The 13,716-nt window shown below is 45.3% G+C and overlaps 1 protein-coding gene across 1 annotated transcript in view; it reads right to left on the minus strand.

Annotated features, from left to right (window-relative positions):
• The window catches only part of col21a1 (collagen, type XXI, alpha 1), a 639,396-nt gene that overhangs the window by 287,308 nt on the left and 338,372 nt on the right, over window positions 1-13,716 (minus strand). The window contains exon 13 of the mRNA XM_085996520.1: window positions 393-446. Within this exon, the coding sequence (XP_085852646.1) occupies window positions 393-446 (54 nt within the window). The remainder of the gene's footprint in view (window positions 1-392; window positions 447-13,716) is intronic.

The raw sequence follows: 13,716 nt of genomic DNA on the forward strand, positions 1-13,716 counted from the left end.
ATCCACACCACTTGGAATTGCTGTTATTGCAGTAAGTTTTGATCTGTGGCAAGGTCTGAGGACAAGGGGGAGACCTGGTGCTTTGGCCCAAAAGGGTATTGTTACTGTAAACAGCTAAGATGATTTGCTGACAATTGTAGAAAGTGGATTTCTGTATCAGCCTAAGAATCTAACTTGCAAGCATCAATTTCTGAAACCAATCATTTTAGTTTTGCCTTAAACAAAATTGCCCTCATGTTAATTCAGATGAAGGAGAAGAGGCAAGAGAGCTTATAAGTGATTTAGTTATGCTTCCATTGTTCAATATAGCTTTTTGTAACATTACAGTTATAAACATAATAAGTTAGTGTCCTGCAATATGAAAGGATTAAGAAATCTTCTGCATTACTTACCTTAGGGCCTTGTGGTCCAGATACTCCTTGAAAACCTGGAACTCCTCGTTCACCCTGGCACAATTAAAAGATGATTTTACAAATCAAACTTACTCATTTCAATTAAACTACTCAATCAAAGCAAATTATTAATTTACATTACTGTACAATTATAAATTAATTCAGCTTTTAGTACACTTCAACTACTAATCTTTGTATATATGATTCTAGAAATAATTTACACGAGATGTTTGAAGCTGTAGTGTATGTGCCTTTAAGAGCCCCAGGTGTGCTGTAATGCCGGTAATGGCCACTCGGGCTATATAAGCCTGTATATTGGTTATATCCATTAGAACCCCCCCCAGACTTTGCTTAGTAAACACCTATGAACCAACTCCTGTCTTCAGTGTCTTATTCAACACACGGACACTACAGTGGCGACGAAGTGGAAACGGACTTACCTGCAATTCGGCAGCACCTCAAGGACATCGATTCCTCGGGCGTCCAGAAGACTCAAGAAAGTGAGAGAAGCTGTGGTTTCACCAGCTGGCCAAGCTGGTGGCAGGTACTGCGCTAATCCTTCCTGGGCGTCAGGCTGGGGCTCCAGCGGCTGGCTCTACAGCTGAGACAGGCAGCGAAATCAGAGGCAAGCAATAACGGACTGGGAGGGAGCACTCGGGAGACGGCCGTCACGGCAAGCAGGTCAGCGTTCAGACCTGGAGAGAAAGTCCGGCGGGAACGAGTCTCCAACGGTAAATAAATAAAAAAAATAAAATTAAAAAAAATGGAAACCGCGGGAAACAGCGTTGTTATCGGCAGCAGTGGCGGAAAAGCGCGGGAAGCGCCATATCTTTGCTGCAGAAAAGAAAGAAAAGCGCGGGAAGCGCCATATCTTTTCTGAAATGCCTAAGTCTGGCAATATTGATGCTTTTGATAGCGAAATAGAGGATTGGACCACATACGTGGAAAGAGTAGAGGTATATTGCACTGCAAATGGAATAGAAGATGAAAAGAAAGCTTCAGTACTGCTGAACCTAATGGGCGCAAAGGCATACGGGCTTTTACGAAATTTAATCACTCCAGCCAAACCAAAGGACAAGAATTTTAAAGAAATTGTTGATACCCTGCAGGAGCACTTAAACCCAACACCGCTGCTGATAGCGGAACGATTCAAATTCTTCAAGAGAAATCAACACAAGAATGAAAGTAATGCTGATTACCTAACCGAATTAAGAAAGCTATCAAAGTACTGCCAATTCAGGGCAGGACTAGCAGATTATCTTCGAGACAAATTCGTCTGCGGTCTCTTAAGTGAAGGAACACAAAAAAGGCGGCTTTCTGAAAAAGATTTAACATTGGACAAAGCTTTCAGTATGGCTGTATCATACGAAGCAGCAGCAAGAGGAGCTGCAGAGATACAACAAAAGACACAGGACTTCGGCACCCATGAAATGACACAGGGTTTCGAAAGATGTTATCGCTGCGGCAGACCCACCCATAACCAGAGGGACTGCTGGTTCAAGGACAAAGCATGCAGGCAATGCGGAAAGATTGGACACATTGCACGGGTATGCCGATCTGGACAAAATAAATCCACAGACAGAAAAAAAAAAATCAATAAAGGAAAGTACAGGAAGGTACAAATGATGACGGACAGTAGCTCCGAAGACCAGAAGAGCGATAGCGACTCCAAAAACAAGAGACTAAGCTGTCTCAAATTACATAATGTACTTGCCAAAGATGATTACCAAACCATTTGGGTTACCCTCATGATAGCAGGGTCCCCAGTTAAAATGGAGCTAGATACAGGATCAGCTCTAACCGTAATAAATCGACGGGATTACGAGAGGCTATTTTCGCATATACCTCTAAAAGACACATCCATTATCTTAAAAACATATACGGGGCAGAAAGTATACCCCAAAGGAAAAATAAGGGTGCCTGTTGTATACAACAGCAAAGAAATACAAAAGTTGTATTTATACATTCTACAAGATGGTGGTCCACCGTTGTTGGGACGTGAATGGATCAGAAAGATACGTTTAGACTGGCACTCCATTCAGGCACTGACGGTGACCAGTAAGAAAAAAATCAATGATGACATCATACCTGAACGATTAAAAGACATCTTGGCCAACGCCAAAGCAGTGTTTCAAGAGAAACTAGGAACCTTGAAAGGCATCACCACCTCAATAAAAGTGGAAGATGCAGCAATTCCCACATTTTTTAAGGCAAGACCGGTGCCATATGCAATTCGTCCAGCAGTCGAGGCAGAGCTGGAGAATTTGGAAATGGCAGGCGTATTATCCAAAATAGATTGGAGCGAGTGGGCAACACCCATCGTTCCAGTCATGAAAAAAGCATTGAATAATGATAAACCTGAAGAACAGAGAAAAATTCGCATCTGTGGAGACTTCAAGGTGACTGTAAACCCGGTCCTTCACACAGTACAGTATCCTCTTCCGAGGATAGAAGATATTTTCGCCTCACTATCCGGAGGGAAACGTTTCACCAAAATTGACTTGGCACAGGCATATCTACAGATGAAGGTTGAGGAGGACTCTAAAAAGTATCTCACGATAAACACACACAAAGGCCTGTACCAGTACAATCGACCGGTTTTTTGGAGTAGCATCAGCTCCAGCTATCTGGCAAAGAGCTATGGAGCAAGTCCTGCAAGGGATTCCGGGGACTCAATGCTACCTAGACGACATCCTTATAACAGGAGAAAATGACAACGAGCACCTTGCCAATTTGGAGCAGGTGCTCACTAGGCTGAGAGAATGGGGCCTACGAGCAAATTGCCCCAAGTGCGAAATTTTCCAAAATCAGATATCATATTGTGGCCACATAATTAATAAGGAAGGGTTGCATAAGTCACCTGAAAAAATTGAAGCGGTCATAAAAGCCCCAGCACCTGAAAATGTTTCACAATTAAGGTCGTTCCTGGGATTAATAAATTACTATCATAAATTTTTACCGAACTTATCAACTCTTCTACACCCTCTTAATGAACTTCTACAAACAGGAGTGATTTGGAAATGGAACGAAGACTGTAAACGTGCCTTCCATAAATGCAAAGACTTAATCACATCCAAAGAAGTTTTGGCTCATTACAACCCATCACTGCCAATCAGACTGGCGTGCGATGCATCCCCTTACGGCATAGGAGCAGTATTATCCCATAAATTCCCTGATGGCTCAGAACGGCCGATAGCTTTTGCGTCACGCTCATTAAACTCAGCTGAGCGTAACTATGCCCAAATCGACAGGGAAGCACTCAGCCTGATATGGGGAGTGAAGAAATTCAACCATTACCTACACGGACAAAAATTTACCTTGTTGACTGACCATCAACCCCTCATCTCCATATTCAACCATAAAAAGGGTGTTCCCATTATGACAGCGCAAAGGCTACAAAGGTGGTCCCTTTTTCTAGGGGCACACCAATACAACATAGAATACAAAGGATCAAAACAGCATGGGAATGCTGATGGTTTATCGCGCCTACCGTTGCCAATGGTAGAAGAGGCACCTACAGTAGACCCAGTAGAGATGTTCCACTCTACCATAGTGGAATGTCTACCAGTAACAAATTCTGCTATTGAAAGGGAGACGAGAAATGACCCGACTCTCTCACGGGTCTACGATTTAACAGTGAAGGGATGGCCAGCACATGGCGAACCACTGTTGCCAGCATTCTCGCAAAGAAGAGAACAGCTGTCAGTGTGCCGAGGAACCTTGATGTGTGGATCCAGAGTGGTGATTCCACCCAAACTCCAGGATAAAGTGCTAAAGGAGCTTCACGAGGGGCATCTGGGTGGAGTGAAAATGAAGAACCTAGCTAGGGCGTTTGTATGGTGGCCAGGTATCGATGGAGACATCGAAGAAATGACCAAGAGCTGCCTAGGATGCCAAAAGGTCCAAAACGCTCCACCACAAGCCCCTCTACATCCATGGGAGTGGCCCTCATCTCCCTGGCAAAGGGTGCACATCGACTTTGCTGGTCCATTTATGGACTCAATGTTCTTAATCGCGGTCGATGCACACTCCAAGTGGCCGGAGGTAATAAAGATGTCCTCCACCACCACGGAAAAAACCATCACAGTATTAAGGACCATATTTGCCAGGAATGGGCTGCCGGAACAGATATGTTCTGATAATGGACCGCAATTTGTGTCCGAAGAATTCAGAAAGTTCTTAAAAAACAATGGGGTTAAGCACTACACGTCCGCCCCATACCATCCCGCCACCAATGGATTGGCTGAAAGGTTTGTCCAGACCTTCAAGAAGGCCATAAAGGCCATGGGTAATGAAGACATAAAACTTCAGCACAAGGTGGATAACTTCTTATTCGCATACAGGAATGCAACACATATGGTTACCAACCAAACTCCCGCCATGATGTTCTTCAATAGAAACCTAAGATGCCGGCTGGATTTGGTCAAGCCCAACATCAGAAGGGACGTGGAGAACCGGCAGTTTCAAGGCATGAATGAAAGGCCAACTAGAACCTTCCAGATAGGTCAACAAGTTTTGGCCCGGGACTACCGTACCGAGAAATGGCAGCCTGGAACTATCTGCACATGACTAGGACCACTGATGTATACCGTGGACATCGGAGAAAGCATAATAAGGCGCCATGCTGACCAAATCATAAAGAGTCATCCGAAAAGGGACAACCTACACCACAACTCTATACGTCTAACGATGAAGTAGAGATACCCATATCTACCTCCGATCCGGTGATACTGGAACCCGATGAACCCGACACTGGCATTCAAGCCGAATCAGCCTGGCCAAAAGAACCTACTACACCACCAGAAACTACTACACCCCCGAGGCGTTATCCGGACCGAGTCAGGAAGCCTCCTGAGAGACTGACTTATAATTAATTAACTACAGCAATGTGTATATTATTTTTCTTATAACATGTAATTAATAATTACTTAAAATATGATGTACTGGTTAGCTAAAAGGGGAGGAATTGTAGTGTATGTGCCTTTAAGAGCCCCAGGTGTGCTGTAATGCCGGTAATGGCCACTCGGGCTATATAAGCCTGTATATTGTGTATATCCGTTAGAACCCCCCCAGACTTTGCTTAATAAACACCTATGAACCAACTCCTGTCTTCAGTGTCTTATTCAACACACGGACACTACAGAAGCCCCCAACCTAAGTAACCAATTCTTCTTCTTCTTCTTCTTCTTAGGCAGTCCCTCGGAACCAAGGCTGACTTGCTTCCACACTAAAAATGAGTTCTCAGGTGACTGATGAGTCCAACGTGGGGCAGACGGTGGTAGCAGTATGGCGTTTTGGTCTGTCGCTGTTGGGGTTGTCCATGAGGGTCCTAACGTTCCAGGTCCCGAACTTCATTTTAAAGGGTGGAAGATGCCTGTGCGTAAATTCTTTTAACGTGGGGTGGCCGTTGCACACCAGTTACCACACGGGCTTGACAGAGCAAGGTCTTGGTCCAATGGCAAGGGGATCCAGGATGATTGGAGACCAAGCTCTGCTACAACGGCCTAGCATACACACACAAACATACTCCTACTGTCCTCCTCCCTCCTTCCCACAGGTCCTCTCTGCCTGGGTTTCATAGGCTGCAGTGTGGTCCTCCCGACCCCACTACTGGTCCACACTGTGCCACTCCTGGGCCTCGGCCTCGCTCCTGGGCCCCCATCCTCGCCCCTGGTTCCCGTCTTCGCTCCTGGATCCTGACCTCGCTCCTGGGTCCCGATCTCGCTCCTCGGCCCCGTCCTCGCTCCTGGGTCCCTAACTCGCTCCTGGGCCTTGTCCTCGCTCCTGGGCCTTGACCTCACTCCTGGGTCCCAAGTAACCAATATATTCCTCAACAAAACTATTTTAATTATACTGAAATATTTAAAGATTTTAAAACCTGAATATAAATTAATATTTAGTGTAAAATATCTATTATTACACTTGCTATCAAACAACTGTTCCACTAATTATATCATGAGTTGATTCTCAGTCATATTCCTTACATTATCCATTCAGCTCAGGATATTATTTTATGGAACACATCATGCAACAATTTGGCAATATAGTTGATTTTGCAGATTCCGGATTCTGCATATTTTGGTGTAGGCTTTAATAAATGACTCAGTGGTAGAATTTATGAGGAGAGAATTCAGATACTGGAACTATTTCCACTGGAACAAAGAAGGCTAAGAGGGAATTTATTGGATGTTTTTAACATTCTGATGAGTTTTGATAACGTAAATAGGAAAATACTATTTTCTATACTGGTTGGAGAGTCAGTAATGAGTGGGCATTAATTTAACATGGTCACTATGTAAGTGAAAAGAGAGGTTAGGAGAAATTTCTTTATGTAGAGGCTTGTTGGGGCATGGCATGCTTTGACACAGGAAGTTGCTGAGTGATAGAGCACTGCATCTTTTTAAGGGAAAATGTTATAAATATTTGAAGCAGAGGAATATACAAGGCTATTGGGAAAAGGTGAGGCAGTGGGATTAGTTTTGCATTGCTCCAGCAAAGAGCCAACAGAGACATGATGGGCCAAACAACTTCCTTCTGTGTTGTAAACCTCTATGGTTCTAATTTAAATAAATGGTGCTAGCTCAAGATTAACTTTAAATTAAGGGTGCACAATGGATTTACTGCATCAGTTAGGTCTACAAAGTTGTTTTATTCAGGATATCATCATTCATTATTCTTGTTTTAAATTAACTTTGAAAATCAACAGATTGTGGTAAAAATAGAAAGAACATAAGATAGGTCAATACAAAAATAAAAGCGAGAAAGAAATCAAGAGGCTGGACTGGAATTTGTACAATTGTGCTCTATGTAGGTGAATGGCTCTATTAAAATAGCAGGGAGAGGAATTTCATATAAATGTGTCCATAAGGTAATGGGGGTGAATTCCCTCACATTAGCACATTAGCAATGTATTAGTGGTGAAGCAATGTTGGATGGAAGTCATTTCTACTACTTGTGTGCCTATAAATTGCTTTCCCCAAGTTCCCTCGCATTTTTTTAATTCATTCACGGGATGAGGGCATCACTGGCAAGACCAGCATTTATTGTCTATCCCTAACTGCCCTTGAGAAGGTGTTGGTGAGCAACCTTCTTGAATTGCTGCAGTCTGAGTGGTGAAGATACTCCCACATTGCTGTTATGGTGTGGAGATGCCGGTGTTGGACTGGGGTGGACAAATGTAAGAAGTCACACAACACCAGGTTATAGTCCAACAGTTTTATTTGAAATCACAAGCTTTCGGAGCGCTGCTCCTTCATCAGGTGAAGTGGAGAGATGCCTAAAGACACAGATTATATAGTCAGAGAATAATGCCAGATGATTACAGGTAATCTTTCTAACTGCCATTTATCACACCTCGGCAGAGAGATAATCACAGCAATCAAAGGTGTGAATGGTGTCCAAACAGGTCAGTCAGGAAAACATTACATCAAAGAACAATGAGGTGGGGTCACAAGGGGTCAAATGTTGCAGATGCTGGGGTCTATATGAAAAACAAAAAACAGACAAACATTTTCTTTGCTGGAAATCACAGCAGGTCCGGCCGCATCTGTGTAGAGAGAACAAGCCAACTAAAATAAAACTGTTGGACTATAACCTGGTGTTGTGTGACTTCTTACATTGCTGTTAGGGAGGGAGTTCCAGGATTTTGACCCAGCAACGATGAAGGAACGGCAATATAATTCCAAGTCAGGATGGTGTGTGACTTGGAGGGGAACTTGGAGGTGGTGGTGTTCCCATGCGCCTGCTGCCCTTGTCCTTCTAGGTGGAAGAGGTCATGGGTTTGGGAGGTGCTGTCGAAGAAGCCTTGGCAAGTTGCTGCAGTGCATCTTGTAGATGGTATACACTGCAGCCACGGTGTGCCAGTGATGGAATGAGTGAATGTTTAAGGTGGTGGATGGGGTGCCAATCAAGCGGGCTGTTTTGTCCTGGATGGTGTTGAGCTTCTTGAGTGTTGTTGGAGCTGCACACATCCAGGCAAGTGGAGAATATTCCATCACACTCCTGACCAACGTTCCCTCGCGCAGATCGGTTCCGGTTTTTTCAATGTTAAATTTTGCGTATGCGCATGTGCGAAACTGTGAATGGGTTGTGCAGCCCCCCCCCACCAAACCCCACCCCCACTCCTGACTTGTGCCTTGTAGATGGTTGAAAGGCTTTAGGGAGTCAGGTGGTGAGTCATTTCCTGCAGAATATCCAGCTTCTGACCTGCTCTTGTAGCCACAGTATTTATGTAGCTGGTCCAGTTAAGTTTCTGGTCAATGGTGACCCCCCATGATGTTGATGGTGGGGGATTCAACAATGGTAATGCCATTGAATGTCAAGGAGAGGTGGCTAGACTCTCTCTTGTTGGAGATAGGTATTGCCTGGCACTTGTGTAATGCAAATGTTACTTGCCACTTATCAGCCCAAGCCTGAATGTTGTCCAGGTCTTGCTGCATGCGGGCAGGAACTGCTTCATTATCTGAGGAGTTGCGAATGAAACTGAACACTGTGCAATAATCAGCTAACATCCCCACTTCTGAACTTATGATGGAGGGAAGGTCATTGATGAAGCAGCTGAAGATTGGGCCGAGGACACTGCCCTGAGGAACTCCTGCAGCAATGTCCTGGGGCTGAGATGATTGGCCTCCAACAACCACAACCATCTTCCTTTGTGCTAGGTATGACTCCAGCCTGTGGAGAGTTTTCAACCCTGATTATCACTGACTTCAGTATTAATAGAGCTCCTTGATGCCACACTTGGTCAAATGCTGCCTTGATTTCAAGGGCAGTCACTCTCAACTCACCTCTGGAATTCAGCTCTTTTGTCCATGTTTGGACCAAGGCTGTAATGAGGTCTGGAGCCGAATGGTCCTGGCTGAACCCAAACTGAGCATCGGTGAGCAGGTTATTGGTGAGTAAGTGCCACTTGATAGCATGATCAACGACCCCTTCCATCACTTTGCTGATGATTGAGAGTAGACTGATGGGGCGGCAATTGGCTGGTTTTGATTTTTCCTGCTCTTTGTGGACAGGACATACCTGGACAATTTTCCACCTTGTTGGGTAGATGCCAGTGTTGTAGCTGTACTGGAATAGCTTGGCTAGAGGCGCGACTAGTTCCGGAGCACATATCTTCAGCACTGCAACTGGGATGTTGTCAGGGCCCATAGCCTTTGCTGTATCCAGTGCGCTCAGCTGTTCCTTGATATCACGTGGAGTGAATCGAATTGGCTGTAGACTGGCTTCTGTGATGGTGGGGACCTCAGGAGTAGGCCGAGATAGATCATCCACTCGGCACTTCTGGCTGAAAATGGTTGCAAACCCTTCAGCCCTATCATTTGCACTCACGTGCTGGGCTCCGCAATTATTGAGGATGGGGATGTTCATGAAGACTCCTCTGCCCGTTAGTTGTTCCATTGTCCACCACCATTAACAACTGGATACGCAGGACTACAGAGCTTTGCTCTGATCTATTGGTTGTGGGATTGCTTAGCTCTGTCTATAGCATGCTGCTTCTGCTGTTTAGCATGCATGTAGTCCTGTGTTGTAGCTTCACCAGGTTGGCACTTAATTTTTAGGTACGCCCAGTGCTGGACCTGCATGCTCTTCTGTACTCCTCATTGAAGTAGGGTTGGTCTCCTGCCTTGGTGGTAATGGTAGAGTGAGGGATATGCTGGGCTATGAGGTTGCAGATTGTGGTGGAATACAATTTTGCTGCTGCTGATGGTCCACAACGCCTGGTGGATACCCAGTTTTGAACTGCTAGATCTGTTCTGAATCTATCCCATTCGGCACGGTGGTAGTTCCACACAACACGATGGAGGGTGTCCTCAGTGTGAGGGTGGGACTTCCTCTCCACAAGATTGTGCGATGGTCGTTCCTACCAATACTGTCATGGACAGATGCATCTGCGACAGGTAGATTGGTGAGGACGAGGTCAAGTACGTTATTCACTCATGTTGGTTCTCTCACCACCTGCCGCAAGTCCAGGCTAGCAGTTATGTCCTTTAGGACTCAGCCAGCTCGGTCAGTAGTGGTGCTACCGAGCCACATTTGGTGATAGACATTGAAGTCCCCTACCCTTCCAAGTGGTGTTCAACTTCAAGGAGTACTGATTCATCAGCTGAGGGAGGGCGGTAGGTGGTAATCAGCAGGAGGTTTCCTTGCCTGTGTTTGATCTGATGCCATGAGACTTCATGCTGTCCGGAGACAATGTTGAGGACTCCCAGGGCCACCTCCTCTCGACTGTATACCACTGTGCCGCCACCACTGGTGGGTCTGTCCTGCCGGTGGGACAGGGCATATCCAGGGATGGTGTTGGAGGAGTTTGGGATGTTGGCTGACAGGTATGATTCTGTGACTATATCAGGCTGTTGCTTGACTAGTCTGTGGGACACCTCTCTCAATTTTGGCACAAGCCCAGATGTTAGTGAGGAGGCCTTTGCAGGGTTGACTGGGCTGGGTGTGCCTTTGTTGTGTTTGAATCCAATGCCTAGGTGGTCCACCTGGTTTTATTCTTATTATACTTTGTCATAGCGGTTTAGTACAACTTACTTGCTAGGCCAATTCAGAGGACAGGTAAGAGTCAGCCACATTGCTGTGGGTCTGGAGCCACATATAGGCCAGACTGGGTAAGGACAGCAGATTTCCTTCCCTAAAGGACATTAGTGAACCAGATGTGTTTTTGAGCCTTCCTGTGAACCGCTGAGTACCACTGGTCTCATCTGCATATATCAGAGTGAGAGCCTGTGGTGTAGCAGCTATGAGTTTCCACAGCTTGCACTGTTAATACACTGTGGGTAACTTAGACTGAAATTTATGAGATGCAGCAGCTGCCGGGGATTGTCTGGTATAAGTAAGGAGATTATAAGCTTGAGGAATCTGGTAACTTTAAACACTGATTTCTACAGCATAGAAATGCTTTTTAAAGTATTTTCTTGCCATTCTGCCAACACACAGTACTTGCTTCTCACAGGGTCATACCACCAGAAGATTTTCGGATCCCCCGCCCTCCTCACCTCAGTATCTACCCACAATCAGGGGTTCTCAGGACCAGCTACAGCATATGTATGCCATTATGGAGGAGGACGAAGAGCACCACAGTTTGGAGCAAAGGTGACTCAGGCAGAGTTTACTGCAAGAGATAGCACAGCACATGCAATCACTGAAAGCTTCTCTTCTGTGAAACACAGTCTACCTTTCATATCACATCCTGACATCATTCTTGCCCAATTTCAAATAAAGGGACATTTCTTCAAACCACTACCCATTTGACCACATGATAACACATCAGCCCTCTAAATGACTGCCAGTCATCATCACCTAAGTGGAGACAACAGCACCACAAAGCTTCCCCACTTCCCTGTATGACTCTAAGCTCCATCAATAACAAAGTACCATGTCAGTACACATTCTATTTTACTGTAGTAAATTATAAAGTGCACACAAGCAACCTACTCTGTCTTAACAACATGTTCTCCTGGGTGCCTTTTTTAAAAAACATATTCTCGTGCTTCTTCTAGGTACCACCTTAGGACCAGGATTGCGAGAGATGGTTCTCTGCTTATACTCTACTAAAGGCTCGTGGGATTGAAGCGTTCCTCATCTCTTGGAACCTGGTTCCTGACAGGGAAGTGCTACTGGCTGCATCTCTGGAGCTTGCTCATGGTCAGCCTGGTTTTGCCTCCCAAATTACGCTGCCGTTGTGTTCTAAGGGGAAACGCTGGAGGCCTAGAATGTGTTGCTTGTCCTCAAAGAGTGTGAGCGGTCTATGTGGAGGGAGAAGAGGGCACAACTAGAGCTTTTCCTATCATTATGCTATTTAGATGCTTACCATGGTGTCAGTCATCGCTCATTGCGTAACACTCTCGCCTGAGTCATGGGTTCAAGTCCCACTCCAGGGACTTGGGCGCATAATCTAGGCTGACACTTCAGTGCAGTACTGCGTTGGGCTGCACTGTTGGAGGTGACGTCTTTCGGATGAGATGTTAAACCGAGGCCCCGTCAGCCCTCTCAGCTGGATGTAAAAGATCCCACAGTACTATTTTGAAGAAGAGCAGATGAGTTTATCCCACTGTCCTAGCCCATATTTATCCCACAACAAACATCACTAAAACAGATTACCTGGTCATTATCTCATTGCTATTTGTAAGGAATTTGCTATGCACAATTTGGCTGCTGTGTTTTTTACATAACAACAGCGATTGCACTTCAAAAATACTTAATTGGCTGTAAAGCACTTTGGGACATCTTGAGGTTGTGAAAGGCACTAGAGAAATGCAAGTTTTTTTTTCTTGTTCTTTCTTTACCCCAGAAGCTGCTGGGATTTGTGGAGACAACGGCGGTAAGCAGAGCAAAGGGGCAACATTTATTTGCGGTGGGTGGTAAAAGGGTGGGGGGCGGGAGAGAAATTAGAGGCCGTGGCAGGAACATGCTAGTAGGCCTCATCAACTGATATTCTCTCGTTTTCCTGTGCTATCTCGCACCAAATCATGGAGAAAAATCCAGCTATGTTAACCAGGGACAATGGATTATAGTACAAATGTTATTCTGGATCAGGAACTCTATGAAATGGTGGTCAACTGTAATCAATTTGGCGCATTGAAATAATATGTTTGAATTAAAATGACATTACACTCTACTGATTCAGACATAATTAAAATATGCGTTAGATAAGAAAGCTGTTTATATCAGAAGTGCCAAGTGGATGATACATATCAGCCTACTCCTGAGGTCCCCACCATCACAGGAGCCAGTCTTCAGCCAATTCGATTAACTCCACATGATATCAAGAAACGGCTGAGTGCACTGGATACAGCAAAGGCTATGGGCCCCGACAACATCCTGGCTATCATGCTGAAGACTTGTGCTCCAGAACTAGCCGCGCCTGTAGCCAAGCTGTTCCAGTACAGCTACAACACTGGCATCTATCCGGCAATGTGGAAAACTGCCCAGGTATGTTCTGTCCACAAAAAGCAGGACAGATCCAACCCAGCCAATTACCGCTCCATCAGTCTACTCTCAATCATGAGCAAAGTGATGGAAGGGGTCATTGACAGTGCTATCAAGCGACATTTACTCACCAACAACCTGCTCACTGATGCCCAGTTTGAGTTCCGCCAAGACCACTCGGCTCCCGACCTCATCACAGCCTTGGTCCAAACATGGACAAAGGAGCTTAATTCCAGAGGTGAGGTGAAAGTGACTGCCCTTGACATCAAGGCAGCATTTGACCTAGTGTGGCATCAAGGAGCCCTAGTAAAACTGAAGTCAATGGGAATCGGGGGATAACGCTCCACTGGCTGGAGTCATACACAAAGGAAGATGGTTGTGGTGGTTGAGG

The sequence above is a fragment of the Somniosus microcephalus genome, chromosome 9 (genome assembly GCF_052327205.1).
Source record: "Somniosus microcephalus isolate GS21.2 chromosome 9, FLI_Smic_1.0, whole genome shotgun sequence".
In the NCBI taxonomy this organism is placed as follows: Eukaryota; Metazoa; Chordata; class Chondrichthyes; order Squaliformes; family Somniosidae; genus Somniosus; species Somniosus microcephalus.